Source organism: Indicator indicator, chromosome 16 (genome assembly GCF_027791375.1).
Source record: "Indicator indicator isolate 239-I01 chromosome 16, UM_Iind_1.1, whole genome shotgun sequence".
Lineage (NCBI taxonomy): Eukaryota > Metazoa > Chordata > Aves > Piciformes > Indicatoridae > Indicator > Indicator indicator.
Genome location: NC_072025.1, coordinates 16,525,795 through 16,552,556, shown reverse-complemented (window position 1 = coordinate 16,552,556; position 26,762 = coordinate 16,525,795). Strand labels below are relative to the sequence as shown.

General features: G+C 45.1%; 2 protein-coding genes across 4 annotated transcripts; one reads left to right on the top strand and one right to left on the bottom strand.

Annotated features, from left to right (window-relative positions):
• Positions 1–378: 378 nt before the first annotated feature.
• On the top strand, positions 379–12,679 carry HACD3 (3-hydroxyacyl-CoA dehydratase 3). Its single transcript, XM_054387879.1, has 11 exons — positions 379–465; positions 749–791; positions 2,001–2,074; positions 4,059–4,223; positions 5,163–5,214; positions 5,564–5,674; positions 6,362–6,489; positions 6,975–7,087; positions 7,550–7,656; positions 8,671–8,802; positions 10,797–12,679. The coding sequence occupies exons 1-11, from the start codon at positions 379–381 to the stop codon at positions 10,871–10,873; spliced, it is 1,089 nt and encodes a 362-aa protein (XP_054243854.1). The 3' UTR covers positions 10,874–12,679.
• Positions 12,680–13,411: 732 nt separating this feature from the next.
• INTS14 (integrator complex subunit 14) lies at positions 13,412–24,479 on the bottom strand. 3 transcript variants are annotated; one of them, XM_054388016.1, is made up of 11 exons: positions 24,258–24,479; positions 22,691–22,798; positions 21,019–21,174; positions 18,827–18,945; positions 18,240–18,382; positions 16,616–16,708; positions 15,598–15,742; positions 15,208–15,341; positions 14,985–15,103; positions 14,516–14,581; positions 13,412–13,663 (listed from the first exon to the last, which is right to left on the bottom strand). In XM_054388016.1, exons 1-11 carry the CDS (start codon positions 24,477–24,479, stop codon positions 13,412–13,414), a joined length of 1,557 nt encoding a protein of 518 aa, XP_054243991.1. The 3 variants fall into 3 exon arrangements, with proteins under 3 accessions (XP_054243991.1, XP_054243993.1, XP_054243992.1); XM_054388018.1 differs by having other exon boundaries at positions 15,598–15,739; positions 24,387–24,479; XM_054388017.1 differs by lacking the exon at positions 22,691–22,798.
• Positions 24,480–26,762: the final 2,283 nt, after the last annotated feature.

The following is a 26,762-nucleotide window of genomic DNA, read 5'->3' as shown; positions in this document are numbered from 1 at the left end:
GCAGAGAGACGTGACGGTACAGAAGAGGCTGTGCACGGCCTGGAGGGGACACACAATACCCCGAGGGGCCGAAGGGGAAACTGAGGGGACATCAAGCGACCACACCGAAACCCTTGATGGGTCTGCGGGAGCCATGCACAGGCACAGCAGGAACGTCCCCACCCCGTAAGGGCTGTGCGGGACCTGTGCAAAGCCGCGGTACTAATTCCGCACCCTGGGAGGGCCGCGCGGCAGTGGTGCGTAGGTGCCATACCGACATCTACCCAATCAGGGCTGCGGGAACGGGGCGCAGGCGCGGAAGGACTCGCGCACCCCGGTCGCAGTGCGCAGGCGCGCGGGAGCCCCCTGCCGCCTGGGTCGCGGCGGGGCGCGCGCACCATGGCGGGCCCGAGTCTCCGACCGCACGTGCACTGGGCGCAGCGGCACCGCGAGCTGTATCTGCGCGTGGAGCTAAGCGACGTGCAGGTACCCGGGGGAGGGGGGAAGGGACACCGACACAGGCGGAAACTGGCAGCACCGGTACCCCCTGCAGGGGCTGACCCGCCTGCGGACCCCGTCGGGAGGGCGATCATGCAGCCTACCGGCTTTGCAAGCTGGGCTGGGAGGGTTCACGGCAGCGGTGCGTGGAGGGATTGCACCGGGGAGAGGGTGGGTTGTGCGCGGGGGAGCGTGGGGTCATCGAGGCCCCGCGTATCCCCGGTGTCGGGGCGTAAGATGCCGCCGCCTGACGCTTCTTCTCCCTCTGCAGCACCCGGACATCACCATCACCGACAATGTGCTGCACTTCAGAGGTACGGGGAGGGGCCTCCGGCCTTCACGGGAGTGTGTTGCTAAGCCACGGCTGCTCCAGGGGGGCTGCTAGCGGAGCCTGGCCTGCCCCGGGGTGCGGGGTCCCCGGAGGAGAGCCTGAAGTGTTTGTAGCCTCGGGGCGCTGGTCCCCATCGCTGCCCTTGGTGCTGAGCATACAGGGCATACAGCATATAGTATCCTGAAACACACAGCTACAAAGCCTTGTGTGCCAGCGCTGGTCGCGATAGCAGCTTGTTTCTTATCTCGTAAGATAAAAAGCCCTCCCTACATTTAAATATCTGTGACATTTCCCTGTGTCGTTGGTGTCCAGTCTCACCTCAGCCCTGGAGATAACTCGCAGCACTCTTCCCTTTCACAAAGACCCCATTATCACACCTCTGACTCTGAGCGATTTGAAAGGTAAAATAGGTCTCTCCCTAAAAGTTGGGTTTGTCTCAGCCAGGCAGCTGCACCATGGAGCTCATGCTGCTTGGCTGGCCCAGGGGTAGCATTTGGGATATGCTGTAGCTGGTTTTAGTTGGATGTTCTCATTTATTTGGTGTTTTTCTTGAAATGTTGTCTAGGAAATGCCACCTCCCTGGTGATCTGTAGCCAAGGCCATTTGATAGGGTGTTGTCATGCATTGTGTTCGCTTCAGGATCGCTTTACATCTTGGAAAGGTGGAAATTAAACTCAGTGTGCAGGTTTTCTGGAGCCCTTCTAGGGACAAGACCTGTGTATATGGAAATGAGAGATGAGCAACCCTCCGGTTATTGGGAGGGGACTCTCCGCATTGTGCTCCCACAGATCCACCAGAGACCAGACTCTTTGGTTGCTTGCTCACTGAGGCATAGGCTGGATCCCCCCAAAAGCTGGGGATTTTCAGCTGGATTCAAGTTAGCTGTGAGCAGACTTTTGGTCCCCTCTTTTGGGATTCTTCCACGCTGTCATCGTTCAGGCAAGGACTCTTTTCCGGTATCATGTGGACTTGCAGCTCTTTAGCTGCCTACTCCAGCAACTGCAGCTCCGAGCAGCACTTCAGGGGGTGTGTGTCTTCCCTGCTGTGGTGTGGTTTTCTTTTGCCTCCCATCAAGGCAGCGGGAAGCACACTCAGTAACCATTGAATATTTCTGTGTGTAATGTGGCCTTGGCAGGTGGGGGTGTGGAACTGCATGGGACCTTCATGCTGACTGTTCATCCTTGCCTTTCAGCTCAGGGTCATGGTGCCAAAGGAGACAACATCTACGAATTTGAGATAGAGTTTCTAGAACCAGTTGAGCCTAAAGTAAGTATTTTTACTTTTCTAACTCTTGTATAAGTAATTTTGGAAAAGCTTGAAAGGAGAATGGCTACACCTAAATCTTACAATATGCTGTTTAGATTTTCCTGGTGACTCTGTAACTGCTGCAGACTAACAGCTGTCTCAGTCTCCTAGTTCTCATCCATCATCCTGCCTCAATGCAAATCACCTCACTGGAGCTAGTGCTCCTGTGTGTCAGCCTTTATAGAAACAAGGCCTTGCATGTATCAGTTGTTAAACTGTACTTGTATATTTTTTTAAAGGATTAAAGCAGCAAAATAATGAGAGAATCTGGCAGTGCATTGTCTGGTACACTCTTGACTGGGGAGTGGAGGAACACTGAGCTGAAAAGTCTCAGTGTGTGGTTTCCTGGCTTCTTTTGCAGCCTGATAAAATAAACTCATGAGAATCACGCTTCTGGCTTGTGTGGATTTCCTAGGCTCTCAGTACAGATAATGTTGTGGCTCCTATTGTAAGTATCTTGTAATTGCTGTTGTAGTCTGATAGGAGAGAGCCTGGCTGGAAGAGCAGCCCCTTTGCATCACTTGCAGGTGGCTGTAAAGTCTGTCTGTACTTCTCAAAGTTATCAGGGGCAAAAGAGAACTCTGGGCTCTGCTCCCAGTGCAGAATTTGTGCTTCTTACTCCCAGCTGCCTGTTGGGGATAGCTGTAGTCAGACTGGGAGCTGCTGCTCACCTCTGCTGCTTCAGCAGGGATTGCTCTCACCAAAGAGTGAATTTTTAAGGTCTGTCAGCAGGCAGGTTTCTTAGGTGGCTTCTACCAAGTACTGAGTAACAGACAGTGAACGTCTCTTAATTTCTGCATCTGGTCACCAGCTTGTCATCTGGCCTGTAAAGCAGTGGTTGCCTGGTCCGCAAGGTGGGCAGAGGTGCCTACCACCACCTGTGCTTGTCCTCAGTGCTCGCAGACATGGGTTGTCCTGGGAGCCAGGCCTGGGAAGCAAACCCTTGCCTATGCAGAGCAGCCTCCCTCCAAAAGTCTAGTCACTGTGGAAGGGCTGGAGGAGGACAAGTTCTGAAATCTGCGTAACTACAGATGGTGGAGACCAGAAAGTATTGCAGTTCAGGGTTTTCTCCTTGAGCTCTGATGTGTACCACGAGTGCTTCTTACTGCTGACAGGCTGGCCACCAGTGAGAGATGGAGCCTCTGACTGGCAAGGACCAGGTGCTAGTGGCTGTAAGTTACAGCTACAGCCTTCAGATGTCCTCGGAGGATCTAGATAGCCTTGTCAGAGCAGTGCTGGTGTGATGTGCTTGGTTAAGAGCACAGCCCATGGCTCTTCTGCATCGGTTTCAGCTGGTTTGAGAGACCATTCCATGCAGAGCACCCTGGAGTAGGCTCAAGGTGTGAAGGTGGTAGTAAGAGTGGGCGTCGAAGGTGACCATGCTGTGGGCTGTAAGGATGGAGGGCTTCTGGGCTGCCATTATGAAGAGTGTAGCTGTGGCGGTGAGACCTCTTGGGGTGGCAGTGACCACACTGATAGGTCCACCAGCTTACTGTTGTCTTTAGTGTTTCCTAGGGCTCTTAGGTCTTTATCTTGCTGTAGCAGATGTCACATGGGGTCCCTTGTTTTGGATATGTACCTGTGGCTGATGGCAGTGTGATTTTTACCACTGGCTAGAGGAAGTTGGTGGCTCACAGTACTAAATGTGAGAAGGTCAAAAACCAAAGTCATGGATTCTGCCTAGGAAGGCCAGCACCAGGGTCTGTGGTGGATGCAGTGGTGCTGTATGGTATGAGCAGGCTTTCAAGCTGTTTATCCAGTTGTGTACAGCCATTACAATCTTCAGGTGGGCTGCGCTTTGCTTCCATGCCTTGGGTGGCAGAGAGATACTTTTGCAGCAGCAGTCCATCCTTGGCTCCTTGATAAGGAGTGCTTGGGTATCAGTTCAGTCTCAGTTTGTTTCTTTGGACTTACTGCTGATGTGTGCTCCTGTGCCTGTCCTCAGCCTGTCTGCAGAGTGACTCAAAGGCAGCTGAACATCACTGTGCAGAAAAAAGTAAGCAACTGGTGGGAGAGACTCACCAAGCAAGAGAAGCGCCCGCTCTTCCTTGCTCCCGACTTCGACCGCTGGTTAGATGAATCGGATGCCGAAATGGAACTGAGGGAGAAGGTCAGTCCAGTGAGCATGTGTGGTTTGTGCTGCTAGCTACAAAGTGGGGGTAGCTGCTCTCCTGTGCTTGCACTTGTGTTCTTCATTCTCCTGGAGTTGTCTGGTGTGCTGATGAGTGCTGCTGGTTCGTATAAAATCCAGTGTATGTGGGGAACTGGTTAAGCTAGTCAGATTGTAAGCAGGATTTTCAGATGTAGGCACCCTTCTGGTGACTTCCCAGCCCTGTGTCCCACCCATATGAGGACCATATCAATGTGCTGTGCACAGCCCAGAGAAGCCAGTCCCATGCACTGTTGTCTGAAAAGTAGGGATTTCTGAGGTTCTTCCCTGAGCCCCTGGCCTGGCCCTGATGGTGCATTTCCACTGTCTGGTAAGCTGCAGTAGCTGTACTGCAGCAGGGAGGTGAAAGCAAGTCTTGGAAAAGGCCTGAACAGAGCACATTTCTGCAAATCTGCTTTACAATAAACACTGCCCTGTTCCCCCTCCAGAGCCACTGAGCTTAGCAGGAGGATAAAGGGCCACTGCTATGCCAGAAGCCTGCCTGAATGCAGCAGTGAAGGGCAGGCAGAGAGCCTCTGGATGTTCTCAGTTCCCTGCAGGCCACTGGTGGGTCATAAAATGTTTTAATGGAACAACAGCTCTGAGAAACAGTAATAACTGATAAATAACACAGAAAACAACAGGCTTTTCAGCAAAACCATCTAATGACTAGGATAGAATGTATAGTGAAGGCATGATAACTAGTTAACACCCTCTAGCTTTTACTGTACCATAATTACTGGGTGATGACTGTGCTGTTTTATGCAAGTGAAAAATGTAAACCCTCTAGCAACTGGCTGCTTAGCTGAGTTTTAAACCCGCTAGCTTTGCAGTAGTATAGTTAACAAATCACTTGCTAATTACAGTAACAGTCTTTAAAACCTTATCCTTCATCTTAAGGAAGAAGAAAAGATTAACAAAATGAAAATAGAATCCAGAGTCCCAAAAGACCGTAAGTAACTGTACCTCTGTGGTGTGTAAGGTGGGCTTTAGAAACTTGCTGTCACTTGCTCTGCATGTTAACCTCAAGCCAGTTTTTGACTGGCTTAGTGTATATTGGAGGGGAAATCTTTGTATGGTCAGCTATTTAGAAATGTAATAAAAATGCACTGCAGCTTCCAAGGAATTTAAATCTGCCTTGAGTCCCTGGTGCACACAGCAACCCTGTCATTGCAATCAATAGCTTCTCTTGTCCTTGTAAGCTTTTTTCTCACAGAAAGCCTGGTTTGCAGCTCTACTCTTTGCAGCAGTGGGTTCCCCACTGCACTCTGCTCACCTGATGTGTTTGTTACTGATTTTAGCTTTCAAACACCTGAAGAAGGGATACTTGGTCATGTACAACCTTGTACAGTTTTTGGGATTCTCTTGGATTTTCGTGAACATGACAGTACGACTGTTCATCTTAGGAAAAGGCAAGTAATAAGCACTGTTTTATTTACAAGGGGGGTTGTTTTGTTGTTTTTTTAATGTTATTTTTAATGCTTCCTAAACAGTGAGTTACAAAAGATATTTAGGAAACAAAACTAAATGCATCACTGAAGTGCACAACAGAAGCCTCTCAAAAGCTGTCACAGTGTCAAGGACAGGAAAATACTGTCCCCTTGTAAATCACAACTGTGTATTTATAGATTCATTAGAAGGGACCTTGAATATCATCTAGTTCCAACCTCCTTGGCATTGGGGACACCCTCCACTAGACCATATGCTGATGAATGATACTTGCACTCTACTAAGATTATGTCTAAAGAAATCAGATGGAGCAAATTATCTTGCTTGCTGTGGTGATAGTGTGAGCTGGGCAGAGTATTTTGGTCTTAGAGCAAGAATGATTCATTTCCGTTGAGGTACAGCATAATCCTTTTTGTGTGAAGTAATTACAGAAATAACTCTTGATCCTTCTGTGTGTGAAACAGAGCACTTCAGCAATGCTTCTGGCCTAACTGCTGTGACTTCAAGATAGGGCCTATAATGAAGTTACATAATTATGCATAATTACCTTTTATTTTTTTCAAATGCAGCTAGAATCCTGTTATCAAGAACCATGCTGCTGCACCAGGGAAATTAATTTGTTCTCTAAAATGGTTTCCTGTGTCTTACAGATTCCTTCTATGACACATTTCACACTATTGCTGACATGATGTACTTCTGTCAGACCCTGGCATTAATGGAGGTCATGAATTCACTAATAGGACTAGTCAGATCACCGCTGGTACCTGCTGTACTGCAGGTAGTATTTTAAGATTCTTCTCCTTGCTCCGCCATATTTAAAGCAAATCTCTGTTTTACACAAGCATTGAGACTCCTAAAGTAAGTGATGCAACCTCACTGGTGCTTGCATTAGAAAATATATTATTCAAGAGGCAGGAATCTGTGCTTCCCAGTCTTAGCTGTGGCAGGCTGTCTTCTTCCATATCCTAGGTGAAATAGCTCAGGACAGCAAAAACAAGATGCAGCTGACAAAAGGTAAGTGATTTTTGATTTGGATCCAGTGCCTTTTTTTTATCCTGGTTGTGGTGGTTGTGCATAAAAATGAGGATAGGTGATTTAAGACTAAGTCTCTTGGCTTGCATCTAAAAACAGAGCAAAATGTGAGCTCCTAAGAAGCAGGTCACAGCTCAGCTGCAGAGCAGATAACCCTGCATGTTTCTGACAGCAGGGACTTGCTCTTTCTTTTGAGTGACTGTTCCTCAAAATTTCTTTTTCTTTAAACAGTTATTTGGAAGAAACTTTGTTTTGTTTGTCATCCTTGGAACCTTAGAAGAAATGCAGAGCAAACCTGTGGTGTTCTTCATATTTTATTTCTGGAGTATCATTGAGCTGTTCAGGTTTGTGGGATTTTTCTTCTAGCAGGTGTGTACAGAACAATGTGGTTATTCCCAAGAACTCTTCAAAGATGATTTTGATCTTTGTATCTTTTAGAAGAGTGGCACTAATGCATTGGCCCCAGAGGGTAATTCTCCTTTAGTCACAGACTACCACAGCCTTCCTAGCTTGCTCCATCCGCTAAAAGCTGGGACAGGGCTGGAGTATGAAAACAATCCTGCCCTGATCCTAGGGAAACCTTTTCCTTTTTCCCTGGAGGCTTCTGTTGCTTTGAATTTGCATCCTTCAGTGGAAATGCTCCATTTTTCTTTCAGAAATACTTTAAAAGGCTTATTAGGCAAGCCAGGCAGTTACAGTCATTCGTGTCCCATCACAATCTGTAGGAACAAGCTTTTGAATACTCTGCTACTAATTCTAATAGCAGCTTCCATTTTAAACAATGCCTGCTTCTTCTCCCACTTTAGGTATCCATATTACATGCTCTCATGCATTGGTATTGAATGGAAACCACTAACCTGGCTCCGTTACACTGCCTGGATCCCTCTCTACCCCTTAGGAGGCTTGTCAGAAGGTATGGCCAGAAAAGTTTCATAAATAATTTACAGCTTGGCAAGTAACTCACCTTTTTTTTTTCTTTCTTTCTTTACCTGCTAGGCTCAAGAAAACTCTCAAATAGAATATCAGCTAAGTAGACATTTGCTTTGAGTCGAACCACATTTAAGCATTTCTGTCTTATGAAATGTTTTTTTCATTTTGATGTGAGAAGAAGGCTTTCTTTTGGGCACTGGGGAGGGAGGTGAAGGCAAAAGGTTATGTGAACAAATGGCACAAGAACATGCGAAATGGCTCAGGATGACAATGCTCACCTCCCTCTGCTGATCCAGAGGAGACTATCTGCTTTTGTCAGCTGGACCTGGCTTGGTCAGCTGAGCTTGGGTTTACACCATTTTACAAATCTTACTGCTGTCTTACAAATCATGGCACAGGACAGACCAGGCTCATTCTTCCTCTGAAAGCAATATAGCCTGTTCTGAGATGGGCATGATGCTTGCCAAGCAGGGCTCTGCTCCCCTTCTAGTCTTGCTGTCCCCATCAAGAGCCGGGGTTTTACACTGTATTCTTCTGTCAACAGATCTGGACTATTTTTAATTGTCATTTATTGAAGAAGCATATCACCACTCAGCTTCTACCTGTGAGAAATGTGGTGTAATTGTACCTGTCAGAACGTGTTTCTGTGAGCCAGGAATAGGCTTGGGCAATGCCCAACATCAGGCACAGGGGGGAGGATGCCTATTTCATTGCTGTGGGTATTTCTGTGCAGTACATGCTGCTGGCATGGGGCCTGCAGGCTCCAGCTGTGTAGCAGAACAGTGTCTCACCAGGCAAGTTGACTGATTAGACTTCCATAGCAGAACTGCCTCAGCCAGCTGCTCCCCATCATGTTGCATGTTGCAAAAAACAGCTTCAAAATTGATAGAATTAATGAGAGCTAGCAAATAAGAAAGAAATATCATGAAAAAGTTGGTGTGGGCTGGGCAATTGTATGTTTTTATGCTTGCTAATGATGCTGGCCTTCTGCTTTCAGCTGTCGCTATCGTTCAATCCATTCCAATCTTCAGTGAAACGGGGAAATTTAGCCTGGGATTGCCAAATCCACTGAATGTCACAATCCAGTTTTCATTTTTGCTTCAAGTATACCTTATAGCCTTGTTTTTAGGTAAGATACTGAGTTGTTATTTTTCACTATTAACATAAAGGCAAATTTCCTCTGAACAAGTCTATTTTCTACAGAAAATTAAATTCTTGCATCTTGGGGATCATAGCAACACAAAATTGATTGAGGGTAATCATTATCCTTGTTCCTTTTGATGTAAAATAGTGGGAGGGGAATGCACCTACAATTAGCACAGGTTAACCCCCTCAAGGAGACTTTGGTAACAAGCCAGCATTATCTCCTGATCACTTGGGTTAAAAGAACAATTGTAGCATGTATTTATAACTTCAGCGTACTGAGTTTCACCTGGTGCGTGAGCTCTGGAATGAGTTAGTGGAAGTCTAAATCTCATTTCAAATTAAAGCAATGCTTAACTAAACTGCTTTATAGAATCATAGAATTGTTTCTCTTGGAGAAGACCTCTAAGATTGAGTCCAACCACCAACCTAACACCACCATGGCCATTAAACCATGTCCCCGAATGCCATGTCCACGCATTTCTTGAATACCTCCAGGGACAGTGACTCCACCTCCTCCCTGGGCAGCCTATTCCAATGCCTGACCACTCTTGCAGGAAAGAAATTTTTCCTTAGACCCAACCTAAACCTTCCCTGGCACAATTTCAGAACATTTTTTCTTGTTCTGTCACCTGATACTAGAGAGAAGAGACCAAACTCCACCTCACTCCAACTTCATTTCAGGTAGTTGTAGAGAGCACTGAGATCTTCCCTCAGCCTCCCCTTCTCCAGACTAAACAATCTATCATCACTAATGCTATGTTTTTCCAGGGAACAATATAGAAGACACTTTAAATAGCAGTGTATTTAAAGAGGAGTGGTGTTTGATATGTATTTGGTTTCTGGTGTTACATTTTTAAACCTAAGTTAACTTTGCAGTGTGCACACCAGTTTGTCTGGATATCCAAAACACAGAATTTAACCTGGAACCTTAACCTGGACTTGGAGTAGATTTCTTCCTTTCACAGACACTGCTTAAAGGATACCTTTGATCCAGTATCACTCTGAAATACCAGTCTGGTCCTTCCCCAGCTTTGCACAGCCAGTGTTGCAGCTTCTTAAAAGTGACAAACAGCCAAACAGCCTGCAGCTACTCTTGCCTCACCCAGCAAAAAAACTTTCGGGTTCTCTTTCAGTGCTACACACACCCTTAAACCACTGCTTTCTTGTGTGGTGGTGGTTTAAATTTGTACAGCCATCGAGTATTAAAAAGACCGCAGAATGACAGAATGGTTTGGGTTAGAAGGGTCTTTAAGGACCATCTGGTTCCAACCCTGCCCCTCGCGGGCAGGGACACCTTCCACTAGACCAAGTTGCTCAAGGCCTCATCCAGACTTGGCCTCCCCTCTGGGGAGGGGGCATCTACAACCTCCCTAGGCAACCTGTTCCAGTATCTCACCACCCTCACTGTCAAGAATTTCTTCCTAATCTCTACTCTAAATCTCCCTTCTTCCAGCTCAAAGCCATTGCCCCTTGTCCTATCACTACAAGTCCTTGTAAAAAGGCCCTTCCCAGCTTTCTTGTAGGCCCCCTTCAGGTGCTGGAAGACTGTTGTAAGATCTCCCTGAAGCCTTCTCTTCTCCGGCCTGAACAGCCCCAACTTTCTCAGTCTGTCCCCATGGGGCAGATGCTTCAGCCCTCTGATCCCCCTGTTGGCCTCCTCTGGACCTGCTCCAGCAGTTCAATGTTCCTGTTGTGGGGACACTAGAACTGGACACAGTGCTCCAGGTGGGGTCTCGAGAGCAGAGAAGAGAGACAGAATCACCTCCCTCATCCTGCAGGCTACACGTCTTTTGATGCAGCCCAGCACATGGTTGCCTTCTGGTCTGCAAGCACAAATTGCTGCCTCATGTTGAGTTTTTTTGTCAGGTGACACCCCCAAGTCCCTCTCCCCAGCACTGCTCTCGAGCCACTCCTTGCCCAGCCTGTACCTGTGCTTGGATGCAGTGATGTCCTACTAAACTCTGTACTCTTTTTCAGGGGTATTTGTAAACTTCCGCCATCTCTACAAGCAAAGGAAACAGCACCTCGGACCAAAGAAGAGAAAGATGAAGTAAAGGAGGACTGGAATGCTTGCTTATCTAACTTCTCTCAATGACAAGACAAGCCTCTAATTCTTACAGTTCTACCCACTGCAATGTAAAAATAATTTTGTAAAATCAGATGATCACACTCGAGTTCATGATTTCTTAGTGAGTTCAGGTAACGTTCCCACATCCTGTGTTTCCTTCCCTTCCAATCACATATGCATGGCATTTACCACTGGACATTTACACTTGTATCCTGTCAGCTGCCATATTAGAAATCCTATTATCTGCATATAATATGCTTATGAGCAGTGGAGCAGCACTACCTAGAAATAGTGTTTATCTTTTAATTGGATATTTGCTCTTTCAATATTGCATGCAGATAGGGCTTCTGATGTCAGGATATACTATTAGCTGTTTCTAGAGTGCATCTTGGTGGCAGGAGGAGCACAGTCTGAGAGCACTGTGAGCAGTGGTTGGGGTAACCCCCTTTTGCAGCATATTGCTGCTGCAGAATTAGATTTGGAAGTAGCTAATGCTGATTTCAATGCTAACAACTTAGTCAGTTTAGCCTTAAGAGCATAGGAGCGCTGCATGGATCCTAGCATTCCTGTAGCAACACATCCTGAGCCAGGCATTAGGGAAGGGAAGCTGCCACTCTGGGTCACACACACTTTCCTGACAGGTGATGCAAGCACTGAAACAGAAAAAGGAAACAGGTACCAGCTTTCTCCTAGCACATGAACAAACCCCAGTAGAACCCCATCCCATCCATGCAAAAGGAAAAGGAGGAACTGTCATAGGGGAGGAGGGCTGCTCTGATCATTCCTAGCAGGGCTGTAGCTCCTGTGTTTGCAGCCTTCAGAAAGGCAGTGAAGATTGCTTTTCTACTGAAACTTAGGGCTGCAGCTGAGAAGTTGGTGAATATGCTTTGTGGGATGGAGTAGTGAGTCAAATAAACTGAATCTCCATTATCAAATCTCAGTAAGGGAGATCCCACATGGCATTTGAAGAGATATTATTCCTCTGTTCTTGCTTTAAATAACAAGAACAAAAAAACTCCCCTCACATTCCAGGTCATCTACTCTCACCTGCAGAGTAGATGTTTCAGTCACCTGTTTCAGATGATGCAATTTCCACATGCCCTTTTCTACACCTAGCTTCCTGTCATTAATTCCTGATCCCTGTAGCCTCCTTAATCCAGTTTAGAAAACATACTAAAGGTTTGCTCCAAACTGTTGTGATTTTGAAGGAGTTGCTTCACAACTGCCACTGCCCCCAGGGCACTGCAATGCCAGTAATCCACAACAGGCACTGAAGTTGAGATTAGTTTAGTGCCATGCTACTATTTATCTTTTTCTACTGTAAAACAATATGAATCTTCCAGAAAATTATTTTCTAAATAAAAGGTAACAAACAGCTTACTGTGATACGGACCCAGTGATTGTACTGTGAAGGAAAGAGTGTTACAGGGAATTGGTACAAGCTCCAAGTTGCGTTTCACGAACTCTTCTGCCAGCAAGAGGCGTGATGCAACCTTTCAGTAGGGACAGCTGGGGCTCCCACTCAAAGGATTGAGTGCAGCTTTACTCAGGAGAGCTGAGCATTATTTACACAAATGATCCTTCACTTAGCACACACTGTACCTGTGTTGGAACGGAACAGCAAGGATTACTTTCGTACTTTAATTTCTCCACTGGGCATTTGAACTTCTGTAACAAAATCCATATGTATTCATACATTGTATTTCTCAGTGAAATTGTGGTACCTAGTGCAAGCTGTCACGGATTTAACACTACTGAATTTTAGCCCTTCAGAAAGAATGTGTTTCTATTAATAAAGATTTACAACCAATTTTGGCTTTAGTTCAGCAATTTGGTCTTTCTCTGAATTCAGCAAGTTGTATCGTTTATTATTTATCTCTTGTTTTAGGCCACCTAGCCCAGTTGCTATGACAACGGAACAAATCCAGCTTAAAATGAAGAATTACTCTTTATTAATATCACACAAATAAAAACCATGTCTGACCAGAGTAAACTTACAAGCAAGCATAAGCACTGCAGTGCAAGTGACAACTCCTTGGGACAGTACAGACTGTTCTTACTGGGCATAAAAATCAGTGACCACACACTGAAATGTCTGATCTTGCACAGTGCCTCACAGGTGTTCTTTGGACTAGCCAAGTCAGGGTATGAAGGACAGTAGCTGCCTTTTAAGGTACTTTGACGAGTGAGATCAGTTATGTAGTAACTGCATTTTGAGGAAGCCAAAAGCCATGAGCAGTCTGTTGCCTGTGATGACTTTTTCTGTCTCCTCACATGCACTGAGTAACTCCCATCCATCATCCAACACAGTAAATGACTTTGGGACACTTCTCACAGTTTCCAGGCCTGACTAAAGCTACCACAAACCAGCCACATTTATTTGGAGAGCTCTGAGGCAGGTAAAGGACCCTATTTTGATAGGAAGTCCTCCCAACAGTAATTAAACAGGCCCCAGAAAGTAAACAGGACAAAGAAATTGAAACCAGTGGAGTCTTCATCTATAGCAATTCTGAAGATGGAAACCTCACATTCTTTCAGTGCTGCTACTGGAAAAGTCTGTCTGCAGTGGAGCAATGTTCTGATCATAGGCAGCATATTCTGATGCTCCAGTACTTGCCACTTTGAGCTGCTGAGCAGCGTGTGTGAGCTGAAACGCCGCGTCAGGATGAGCCGTGTCGGGCAGCAGGGTGCACTCCCGCTCCAGCATGTCTGCCACACCTTTCAGGAGGTCCAGGAAGCCCAAGGCCAGAGCTGCCTTTCGTAAACGATTAAGTTCCTGAAAAGAGTGGGGAAAAAACCCTTTAAAGTCAATATAAGCCTTCACATAACATCTGTGTTCCTTTGTTTTTTAAAGGCAGGCTTATCCACTTGAAGGACAAGAACCTGAGTGATCAGTACAGCTGTTACAAACTGCCCAGAAGCTCTGGAGATGAAATATGCTTCAGGGCTGAAGGTGATAGTGACACAACTAAACAGTTGGGTTTTCAGCTCAGAAGGCTCTGGAGAGACCTTATAGCAGCCTTCCAGAACCTGAGGGGGGTCTACAAGAAAGCTGGGGAAGGTCTTTTAAAAAGGGCTTGTAATGCTAGGATGAGGGGCAATGGCTTTTAGCTTGAGGAGGGGAGATGTAGACTGGATATTAGGAAGGAAGTCCTTCCAGTGAGGGTGGTGAGACACTGGAACAGGTTGGCCAGGGAAGCTGTGGGTGCCCCCACCCTGGAAGTGTTCAAGGCCAGGTTGGATGGGGGCATGAGCAACCTAGTCTAGTGGAAGGTGTCCCTGTCCATGGGGGTAGAACTAGATGTTGGAAAAGACCTTTAAGATCAAGTCAGCCACTATCTAACTCGGACCAAGTCTGGTGCTAAACCATATTCCTCAGCATCACAGCTCTGCATCTTATATGCCACCCTGCTAAGAGAAGGTGGTGGCAAAGAAACCAGCCCCCCTTGCCTCACCATAACTAGTCAGTAAAACAGACCCTGGATGTCCTTTTTTCTACAGAGCCGTGTAGGTATTTGAGAAGCCCTCCGAGCCTGCACAGACCACACCACGAACAGTGTGTGTTCCTCTCTCAAATGCCCCACGACCACTATGGATCAAACATGGGCCAGCCTGAAACATTACTCACTTTATAGAAGGTTTGAGTTTTTTCAGGAAGCTTCCTTGCATTTCTCAAGATCTTCTGTACATCTGTCTGCCAAGAAGAAAAACAAATAAAATCTTGGCAACTGCAAATAAAATCTTCCCCCAACTGCTGGGGAAGCTGCAGAAAAAAAAAAAAGTCCCTCAACCACTTGTTGATAACTTATCCTGATCATTAACAAGACTGCAGCTCACAAAGGCTGCAGCATAAATGGTAATTATACTCAATCCAATAAACACGGCCAGATGCTACACTGGAGACATGGCTTTCATTAAACAAGTTGTGCTTTCTGATTGCGTTTTGATCACGGCATTGTAAAGAGGCAGCATTTACAAAGAGGAAAGAAAAGCAATAAAGCAATTGCATTAAACAGATAAGACATGCACAGGCTCCACTTTGCTGCTGAGGTGGCTGCTGCTGATCAAAGCATCCGGTCCAAACCCTGTATCATTACCTGAAGGCCACTTGGTTTAATCCACACAGTAACATTCTGTGCGTAACTGCGCTTGTTCTTGGGTTGCAAGGGGAAAGGGCTCTTGTTGTCATCCTCTCCATATGGATTTTCTTTTGCATCTGGGAGAAAAAAGAAAATGATCAGAGTTAACAACTGAGATTTGGCAAGGTCACCCACACAACACTGAATGTGGAGGAATTACTCAAGTGAGTGTGACCAGTACCTGAAATGGGTCCGAGCTGTGCCATCTTCCCTAGCCATGGCAGGGGCTCAGGACCAGGCTCGAAGAGTGACATCATGAGGTTTGATTTCTTCTTGCTGTCAGCTTGCGAATAGAGCATTCCATACCACTCTGGCCTATTGGAAAGAGCAAATCCCCAAGGCAGAAAAATCCTCCACCACTCTTTACCTAGAATTTGCCTCCCTCCCCCCTTTATAGAGGCTCACTATTTGCAATTTACAGTGGCAGAAACAGATCCACCATTACGCATCCACAGCTTTGTCTAGCAGTGTAGAGTTCTGTACAGAATACAGATCTAAACAAGCATCATTTATAAATAAAGCATAAATGAGCAGAGTAAGAGAATTCTCAGGCAGATATCCAGCTTCATACCCCAACTGGACGACAGCCACCATGCCTTCCACTTTCAGGCTGCCATGTAACAAAACACAGAAATTGGGGATTTTCCCAGCAATCTGATTAGCTGAATTCTCATCTTCAGTGTCATCTGTGATCCCAGGTCCCACCTCATCACCTTCTGGGGAAGAATAAAGGCACACAAAGAGACAACATAAGAATAAATTCAAAGGCCCTCGTTCCATGACAAGTATTTTCTGCTATGGAGGAGTTAATTAATACTTCTGTAGAAGAAACAGCTGCTAAATGAACTGTCAGGGCACAGTGGCACTATCATGTTATATAAATATTCTGCTTCATCCTACTCACAAAACAGAATTACCAAAAAACCTGCAAATAAAACCTTAGCTTTGAAATAAAACTACAAGTGAAATGAAACAGCACAACAAATACACGTCTGCTTCTGAACCAAAGGCAGCCTGAATTTGAAGATCTCTCCTACGCTATTTGTGATCACTACAAATAACTTAGTTTCAGCAGCTGGAATACAGCTGTGATTGAGCTGTTGGCATTTTCTAAGATGAAAGGCCTGGCAGGACAAGAGTGTTAATACAAAGGTCAAAGCCTGCCTGGAGCTTTCATTCTTCTTTACCAAGAGAAATCTCACTTTCTCTTTGCTCCACTCCAAGGCAAAGAGGAGAATTCCTTACCACAGACTGACACACTGTTGCACCACATATTTCACAGCCCATAACTATTTTTAGCTGTAATTTTAGCATGTTCTACTAGTAATGATGCTATAAGGACACTGTTATTAACTTTTAACCTCCCCATTAACTTTCTGAAGAATACAATATTCGAAAGAGAAAGAGCTTGTGTTCAAGGGTTTCATTTTAATGTAACCGCACAAACATGTCTTTAGAGACACCTGGCATTTTGATACAACATAAAGCCTGTGCTTCTAGTCTAAACCACCATACACATTCTGAACTCCTACAGACATCCCAAGTGGAGCTTAAAGCAGTTTTTGCTAAAAGAAACAAAACTTGCTCACCTCTGTTAAGTGCAATGGGCAGTACCAAGTGTCTGGACAGGACAGGAGGGCTAGAAATGTCAGCTATATCCACAAACCCCACAATTTCTAGATCTGTGGGGAGACAACAGGTCTAAATCAGATTTGGAAACAGCTAAAATGTGGTCAGTTTAACATTACCACTTCTTACATCACTGAGTTTTGTGCAGAAGAGACTAGAGGTAGAGAGCCCCAACCTTGACCAGAGTGTCTTAAGTTCCAGTAAGATACAAATATTCATATGTAATAACCACAACACTTTTAAGATGAGAATGTAACTTTCATGACACACATACTATGCATGATCTATGCTGCTAGACAAACTCAGAACTGGGCACATTGTTTTTACACTGCACTGTTTTTTCACTGCCATTTTACAAATTCAAAAGGAAAAAACCCAAAAGACTAAACCAAATTTACTAGCTTTGAACTGAACTGGCATCACAGTACCTGCAGGAACTCCCATCAGCTCTCTGGCAGGATTAGCAGTATTGGGCCATGGTCCCAAGGCTAGAAAGACTGACTCGTGTCAACTTGAGTTGTATATGCTTACTGCAAGTTTAAATGCAGCTCCATCACAGAACCACAGAATGCACAGGGGTTGGAAGGGACTCTCAAAGGTCCAACCCCCCTGCAGTGAGCAGGGACATCTCCAACTAGATCAAGTTGTTCAAGGCCCCATTAAGTTTGACCTTGCTTGCCTCCAGGAATGGGGCCTCAACCACATCTCCAGGCAGCCTGTTCAGTATTTCACCACTCTCATAATGAAGAACTTCCTCTTTATGTCTAACCTAAATCTAGCCTGCTCCAGGTTGAGGCTACCCCTGAATCAACCCATCTCACAGAGCTGTGGCATTTGCTGGTAAAAGACTGAGGCAGCCATGTCCTTCATGCTCAACGGTGTCCAAATTCCTCCTCACCTCTCGGCTGCAAGAAATGTAGTATTTGGTTCAAGTTTCTCAGCCATGTGAAGGTGGTTTAGGATGAGTTTTTGGCTTGCTCTGTGCTAGCAGAGGTGTAAAAGGTATCTTTCTTGTAAACTCTGCCCTGCATGAAGGATGTTGTGCTCCATCTATGGACACAGGTCCATATATGTATGGCACAATTAGAACTGATTTCTTAAATCTCAACCTTCAATTGTGCTGCCTCATCAATTCTTCTTGATTCTGCTACCAGAAGGTTCCTTAAAGAAACCTCCAGAACGATACTAGCTTCTCTACTCTGACAGAATCTATCTGATGAAGGCAATTCTAACACAAAATGCAGCCCCTTCTCCAACCCAACTCTCCCATCCTACATGAAGCTTATGGGAGTATTCATGGAAAACAGCCTGTTCCTGCCATCCAGTCTTTCCCCCTAGAAATTTACACCCTGGGTTTCAAAGTGCCTCTATCCTACTTCAGCCCTTTACCAAGCACTCATGGCTGAAACGGGATCAATGTTCTCATCCCCTGCTGCAACATATCCCAGAAATAAAACAGTCAGCTTTTCACAGATTTTCTACAGAGAAAAAGTGGATGAAACAGTAACTATACAGGTAAGAAGTGGTAATGAAACGGTGGAAGTCAAATGGATTGAAGTAAAAAAGCCATTGAAGATTTGTTACCTGTATTAATTGCTTTAGGAATGGGGTCAATTTCCTCATCTATAACGAACGGCTCTGGTCTGGGAAACACTTGAACATCAGATGTTAAGTGGCCACACTTGAGAACAGCATGGAATGGTGTATAAGCCAGATCTATTAGCTTACTAGAACACAATCAGTTATTATTAAGGAAAACTTAATACACATGAAATGAGAAATGATTGTCTAAAGCACACTAACATCTCCCAAACCTTTAGTTTTTACAACTACAGTTAATTCAACAGTTTTAGCATTGCTTAAATTACGAAACAAAGCAGCACATTATCACACTGATGGCAAACTAACAATAACCCTGCAAACTGGTGTCTTCTCTCTGCCAACCATAAACAAGTGCTATGATTTGGTTAGATAATGATTAAAATATATATTGACCTTGACCAGTGAAGGTCAAGATGAAAATACATTTAACAAGATCATGAACTAAAATTAAACCAAGATTAATTAATAAAACACCTCAGATCATCAGATTTCTTATTATGTTTGTTTCCCTTTACAAGCACTAACTGGAAACCCTCACACAAAGCTGCAGTATCTACATGGCTACCTACCCAAACATTGACTGCACATTCTTCAGGCAAAGGGGTCCATCGATGGTGAATATTTGCCCTTCCCCATTGTTTAAGTCTATGAGCCGCTCCAGACAGTCCAAAGAGTCTGTGCTTTGAAGCTGGGGGGGGGGGGGGAAATCCAAGTGAAACATTTCTGGTTTCTTTTTACTCTCTTTTTATTAACAGATATGTTTTCAGAAAACATAGACCACACTAAAAAGCATCTGTCTGGATGATAGCATGACTTTTTCATCCCACTCCTTTCTGAATACACCAATGTTCTTGGTCTCCCAGGAAATGTGCTCCTCGTGCTGTGTTTATATGAGGCTGGATGTGGCACCTGACTTAGTGGCAAGTAATCGTAGAACATCTTGAGCTCGAAGGGACCCCTCTGCTCCAACTCCCCATAGGCTGCTTTATCACCTTAGGTTCTGCTTTGAAAGCAGGTTCAAGCAACCTGAAATCCCAGAAGCTCTCACTCATCAAGAGCACAGCAATGCCTTAACTACTCTAACGTTTTTTTGGCAATGCTGTTTCCAGCTCCTTCAGGATAATGTAATTTTTAGGAGGGAAGGCAGATATAATTCTTTAAAGTACTTGGAGAATGCTTATGAAAGCACCTAAACTTATCAGTAAGTGAAGATTTATTGTAAATGTTTTTGCAATTATTCTAATGTGTAAACAATGCTTCAGTCCATTAGCTTAATCAAGAGAATCATCATTGATAGAGACTTTGAAGCTGAAATATCTATTGCATGCCTAAGTAGAAAATCCTCCTGTAATGGACAGAAGGATGTAAGTGTCAAGTCAAAAGCAATGCTATTAATAAAATCTAATCTTTAGTCTAGATAGGCTTCTTTTTAAACACTTTTTGTTCAAGAGCATTCAAACTACTGTGAGGTTTTTAAAGATAAAGAGATTTTTAAAGGTATAGAGATTTTCAAAGGTGCCTTGAAGAAAAGAAAAAGTCACCTTTTCTTCCAAGCTAAGGGAAGTTGCTTTGGAGACTTGAGAATTTTACACGCTCACATTCCTGTGCAAAGCTGTTGTTGTTTGAAGTGCTGAGCATCTTTGCAACAGAACTCATTTATTCAAGAATTTAACTTTAGATTAAGTAAGGCCCCCAAAAGCTTTCAGTGTAACTAAATGAAGTAAAGTTAGTAATATAAACAGAGAAATCAAAATGGTATATCCCTCAGGGAGAAACCAACATCATTGATAGGGATTATGATAATACTAATTATTATTATCTAGTAACAGTAGTAATCAATAATACTGCAATAAGAAACTTTAGAAAGGATAGAAAGCAGCTAGAAAGCAGGGGAGGGGAAACTGAGGAGAGGGACTTGGGGGTGCTGGTGGATGAGAAGCTCAACATGAGCTGTCAATGTGCACTTGCAGCCCAGAAAGCCAAACAGATCCTGGGCTGCATCAAGAGAAGTGTGGCCAGCAGGTCAAGGGAGGTGATTCTCCCCCTCTGCTCTGCTCTGGTGAGACCCCACCTGGAGTACTGTGTCCAGTTCTGGAGCCTCTATTACAAGAGGGATCTGGACATGCTGGAAGGTGTCCAGAGAAGGGCCACCAGGATGATCAGAGGGCTGGAGCACCTCTCCTATGAGGACAGACTGAAAGAGTTGGGGCTGTTCAGTCTGGAGAAGAGAAGGCTCCAAGGTGACCTTATCGTGGCCTTCCAGTATCTGAAGGGGGCTACAAGAAAGCTGGGGAGGGACTTTTTAGGCTATCAGGTAGTGACAGGACTGGGGGGAATGGAATAAAGCTGGAAGTGGGGAGATTCAGGCTGGATGTGAGGAAGAAGTTCGTCCCCATGAGAGTGGTGAGAGCCTGGAACGGGTTGTCCAGGGAGGTGGTTGAGGCCCCATCCCTGGAGGTGTTTAAGGCCAGGCTGGATGAGGCTCTGGCCAGCCTGATCTAGTGTGAGGTGTCCCTGCCCATGGCAGGGGGGTTGGAACTGGCTGATCCTTGTGGTCCCTTCCAACCCTGACTGATTCTATGATTCTATGCTATCACAGTTACATTTCAATAAATAACAGTGAGCACCAGAACATCAACTAAACCTTAAAACTAAGCACAAGAACATCAAAATATGTTTTGTGCTGACCTGATCGTTAGTTCAGGGAAGAAAAATAATTATCCAAGGCAACAAAGGAGAAGGTACATGTTAAAGACATCACCTCTTCGAGATTTGCCATGCACATGACATACAGCTTGGATGGGAATGGGAAGGGCAGTGGAAACCTGTTGCTTTCGCTTCGCTGGGTGTGAGTAGCCAGGGAGTGCCGTAGGGAGCCTCTGCCGATCCCCAAGCAGCCATCAGTGACAAGGACAACCTTGAGTGAAAGAGGACAGATTAGCATTTGCAAGACAAGACAAGCTTCTGTCTGCAGGGGGCAACTAGACATCTTGGTAGCCTCCCCAGTGGCATGCACTTCTGTACAGAAAATCCCTGCTCACACAGGGATTCCCTCCACTGAGCTGGGGAAAGAAGCGTGAGTAAAACCTCCAGACACAGGAAGACCCATGAGAAACTGAAGATTTAACCACTGCAACGTAAACCATGTGTGTGGTTGAGTGTACATTTTGTTGTAATTAAGCAATTGCACTAAAATTTATATTTCATAACCAGAAACCATTAAAGCATTAAACCTGGCTATTTCAAAAAGCACGCTAGAAAAACAGTGATTATATAGCCCAAAAAGAAGCAGCCTGCTGCTGATGGATTCAAGAACTTTGGGTTTACTTTCAGATAGAATACAAAGCCATTCCTTCTCCAGAGTCTGGAGGGTGACCCAATTTCCACTACAAGCCACAGGAGCCATATAAAAGGTAGTATTAATCACCCTAATTCTTTACAAACAAATACAGCTGCAGTATGTTCGCGTTTTGTAGCAAAATTCCACAATCTTCCATTCAGTTGCATGTCCGAAGTCCACTCCTTGTGGAAAGCTGCAGTAATAGGTTATGCTGAATAATGAAACTCTCTACACCCAACTGAGCCCAGAGCACTTCCAGAGCAGTAAAACAGCTGTTCTTTCAACACAGCAGGCATTATTTTTTGGCTGAGAGGTAAGAAAAATCAAATACAGTTGAAACTCAGTGTATATCTACTAAATCCAGATGCATATTCTCTCTTCATTCCCAGTCTCTCCCTTTGGCAGTGTCCTGATACCACCTGAACTGCTGCTCACCAGTAAAATTTTCCACTATTACAAGATTCTACAGAGTCCATTCCCAACTGCCTTTCATCTCCACTGCACCTGAAATTCCAGGAAAATAAGCCATGGCACAAACCAGACACCAGATTGTTGAGGTCTAGTCTATGCTTGGTTTTTAGCTCTCTTGAGTTCTTTGCTTTCATGTCTGCTTTCCCAAGTTGCCTTTTATCTTTGTTAGATTGTGAAGAACTGCCTAACCAGTAAACCCCTCTTTTTTCTCCTTAAGGAATATTGCTCCAGACATCTTCTCAGCCCACTGAGCTGCAAAATTACTGAACTTAAAGCCTAACCCGAAGACCAGCAAGCTCTGAAGTATCTCAGAAAAATGAAGCCTAAAGGCAGACTTTGCCATAAGAACCAAAGGAAATTCAGAAGGGTGAGAGCTGCAAGGACTGAATGGGGTTGTGTGAGCAGATGCACACCAAATGACTCATGAAGGAAAGAAGACAAGTCAAAACACACTCAGCAGTAGTCCCATGCTGTTGGCTGAGACCTGGAACTGTTACAAGCCCTGGAAACTGTCAGGTAGTGGAGGAGAAAAGTTACTTTGTGTGACTATATGATTTCCAAACCAACTTTCAGGGAGTACTAAGCATGTACTGGATGGTAAGAATAGTAAAATCAGTCGTACCTGGCAAGGAATTGCTGCACCCCATTCCTGCTGGACAATATTGCAAACCCCCAGGAGTGCTGACTCTAAACAGGTTTTGTCATAATCATCCATGTTACTTAGGGCTTCCTGTGAAAACAAACACCACTGTCATTGTTGGGTGAAATATCAGTACATGGAAACACAGAAGTTATCCATTGTGGTTCTGTGGTAGGTGAGTATGTTTGCTTTGTAAATGTGAAGTGCTGTGTTCTCATATATGACCTGCAAAGTTAAAGAACTAGAAGAAACATAGAAGAAATAACAAACAATATAATGAGATGACAACCACAGCTGACTTTGAAGGAACTACATTATAAGCACACCTCTCAAAGATGAAAAAAAATCCTTTGCATACCTCAGAGAAACAGTAAAGTCAAAAACTGAAGTAATGTCTAATATGAAAGCTTTCACTTAGAAAATCCTCCCAGGTGTCAGAGCAGCTTTAACTACTTAGAGATTCAGAAAGTAGACAACAAGAATCTTGTCTGACAAAAACTCTTTGTCAGAGAGAGAGACAGAATCAAGCACTCATATTCGTATGCTTCTGTAACCATAAACCAGCTTTTCTCCTTAAGATGAAAACTTTGCACTTAGCAGATCATCATCAGAAAGGTGTGAACAGAGTTAACATGCTAGAAGTGCTTGGCTGGATTCTTGGCTCTCAGAAATTCCTCAAATGGATTCCTAGGAGGGCAAAAAACCAAAGAGAATGCACTGCTGCTGATCTGCTAAAATACAAAGTTAACAGAGAGTATTTTTTAAAAATCTATGTATCCCACAACACACAAACCTGGACAGCCTGTTCCAGGACTTGACACCCTTTTCACCCTTTCAAGGAACAACCCTTTTACATATAACCAGTTACAGATGTACAATTTTTACTGAACTCAAGACACGTTCAATGTCTTACTGCATTCACATGAAATTTCCTTCCTCGACTTTCTTCCTTCCATTCTCTCCCAACTTCCCCTCACATTTGTGAGGCAAAAAATCACCGATTCTCATTTTCACCCCATTTCAACTGGTACATGTTCTTAAAATCACCTTCTCTCTACTAAATTACTGAATAGTAGGGGTTGGAAAGGACCCCTAAAGGTCTAGTCCAACCTCCCTGCTAGAGCAGGATCACCTAGAGTAAATCACCCAGCAACATGTCCAAGCGGATTTTGAATGCCTCCCGAGACAGAGACTCCACAATCCTGATCCAAAACCTTCCAAATCACCAACTACAGATAAAAACATGAGCATCACAGAACCACTTTAAGAGCTTCATCAGGCAGCCCTTTCTTCCATCCAGTGGTTACTTGCAAAGGTACTATTTGTGAAGTAGAAAAATATTTCAAAAGCATTGATTTCATCTGTCCTTAAACTATGGGTAAGACTCTTGGTTGAAGATGCTGTGTTCAGGATGAGATTACACATTTTCATTGTAATTTAGAAACATACAAGGGAGTTGTGTTTGGGTTTTGGGGTTGGTTTGTTTGGTTTGGGTTTTTGCTTGTTTTAATGTTGGCAGCTTCCTGTGTTTGTGCTTCTCACACCCTACCTGGAGTGTGTTGTAATCTCTCGTGAAAGGCACCATCAGCTCCCAGAGCGAGGAAAACACTACCAAGGCCGTGAACTCCAGCTTGTAGTTAGTCGCCATGTGCTCGAACAGCATGGTCAGGCCGTGGACTGCCAGGTGTTTCCTCTGGTACTCCTCGGAGCCCTCCACCGACACCGGTCGTGTCATGGAGAGCGACACGTCCATCACCACCACCGTCGGCATGCTGAGCTGCTCTGCGCTGCTACCGTCTCGCAGAACAGTGATTCCCTGCCCGGAGGAGTAAGAGAAAGAGCCACACATCATTATCGAAGCTGCAGTTATAGAGCAACGCATCTCACCTTCTGACACAGACCCCACCGTGCAGCAAGCACAGCAACAATTACCCTTTTGCCAGCACAATGTGGGATTTAGCACGGATTAAGACAGCAGATCTGCTCCTGAACTCCACACAGCATTATCCAACTGTCTGGAAAGGCCTGGAAACGGCGAGCGCGGCCAAGGCTGGGCCTCGATGATGGAACAGGAGCAGCAGTGGCACTCCGAGGGCCCAGGAGAGCTGCCAGCAGGCCTTCACAAGCCCTCCTCCTCGGCGGGGCCTCTCCCGGGGCAGCTCGGAGTGTTTCAGGATGGAAGAAGGAAGGGAAATTGTGTTACCCACCCCCGACTCGCCGAGCCGCCGTAAGTCCGCCGCAGAAAGCGTCCCCCCGGCACGCCGCGGCCGAGGCGGGAAGGGGCCGGGCTCCACACTGCCCCGGCCGGCCTGCCCCACGCGAAGCGACGGGGGAAGGGGCATTTCCAGCAGTAAAAGCAGGAGAACTCCCTCGTACTGCATACGTTATGGAAAGCGGCTCAGTTAGATGCCAGCATTGTGGAAAAGTTTCAGTACTTAAAGGGGCCAGTCAGAGAGCTAGGGACAGAATTTTTAGCAGTGCCCTGTTGTGACAGGACAAGGGATGATGGGTTTAAACTAAAAGAAGGAGATTTAGAGAGAAGGAAGGCTGGTTCTGCACTGAGGGAAGTGAGACACTGTGCCCAGAGAAGTGGGAGATGCCCCATCCCTGGAACAGCCATTCAGGTCAGGTTGCTTGGAGGCTCTGAGCAACCTGCTTTAATTGCAGATATCCCTGCTGACTGCAGGGGGATTGGACTAGATGAGCTTTAAAGGTCCCTTCCAACCGAAACCACTTTCTGATTCCAGTCTGAGCAAGACTTCTATGCATAAATGTAAGCATCCCAACTGGCCAGGGAACCTCCTTTTCCTCACATTTTTGCAAGTGTGGGAGTAAGGATGGGGTGGGGGACAAGTTCGGTTACCTCCATTGTAAAGCTTGTATGTACTGCTGCAAACCATCCTTTCAGGAAACAGTTTGCTTCATTATCAAACCATCATTTTTATAGATAGAATGCTTTAGCTTGGAAGGGACCTTAAAGATCATCTAATTCCAACCCCCCTGCCACAGGTAGGGACACCTTCCACTAAAACCAGGTTGCTCAAAGGCCCACCGAACCTGGCTTTGAATATTCCCAGGGATGAATCCATTAATTTGATTTTTATGACCATTAAAACTTTGGTCAAGAGTATTTTAATGTCTTCCTTTGTGGAGCTGCTCTGTTTCAGTGCTACTTGGTACAGCAGAGTTGCTGGCACCATCCTCAAATTGCTGTGCCAGTGAGTGACTCTGTATGGGCCCCACAGTGCTCTTCTGCCTCTGTGATTGTGGTGCAGGAGCTGAGAGATTTTTCCAGGAGACAGCAAGTTTTAAACCTCCTTCTTGTACTGTGAGGTGTGTCAAAGGCCAGCAGAGCAGCTTATCTGGTCTGACAGCTAGAGGAGATACCTCAAAATGAAGCTATAGTTTGTTTAGGTGATCACTGCTCCATGCAGAGAGGTGTGATTTCCCCACACTGCTCTCTTCCATAGGTGCCATGAGAATGACACATCTTAGAGCTGGTACTTTCATCTGCTAGTTTGTCATGGAGATAATCACCTGCCCTCACACTGAAAATAACCTGTGGTAGCAGACAAAGACATTTGCTTCAGAGATAGACCCAAATCTATACAATACTATTTAATCTTCTTAGGGACTGCAGGTATTAAAGTGGATTGGTTATTCCTCCACTAATATGTCCTTCATATCTGACCCTCTCTTGTATTAGAACTTTGCCAGCTAAGGCATCGGGAAAATGAGATCATTTTCATCTGTCTCTCTCTGCAATAGCATCTCCCCTCTGGCTGTTAAGTATCAAAGAAGCTTCCAGCACTGCATTCAACCCTTGGTACTCTTCTTCCTCTTGGACAGCATCTTTGGACGGTAAGCTTTGGAGGTTCACTTGATTGCTTCGCTTCTCTTATGACAGAGGTAGTCCAATAGGAGAGAAAGGAGTTGACCAGGATTTGACCTCTAAGAGAACTACAAAACTTACAAGACTAGAGAACCAAAGAGGCTGATGGACAGGCTGGTGACCTCTTACACTTGATCCTGGCTTTGGATATGTTTCTGCTTG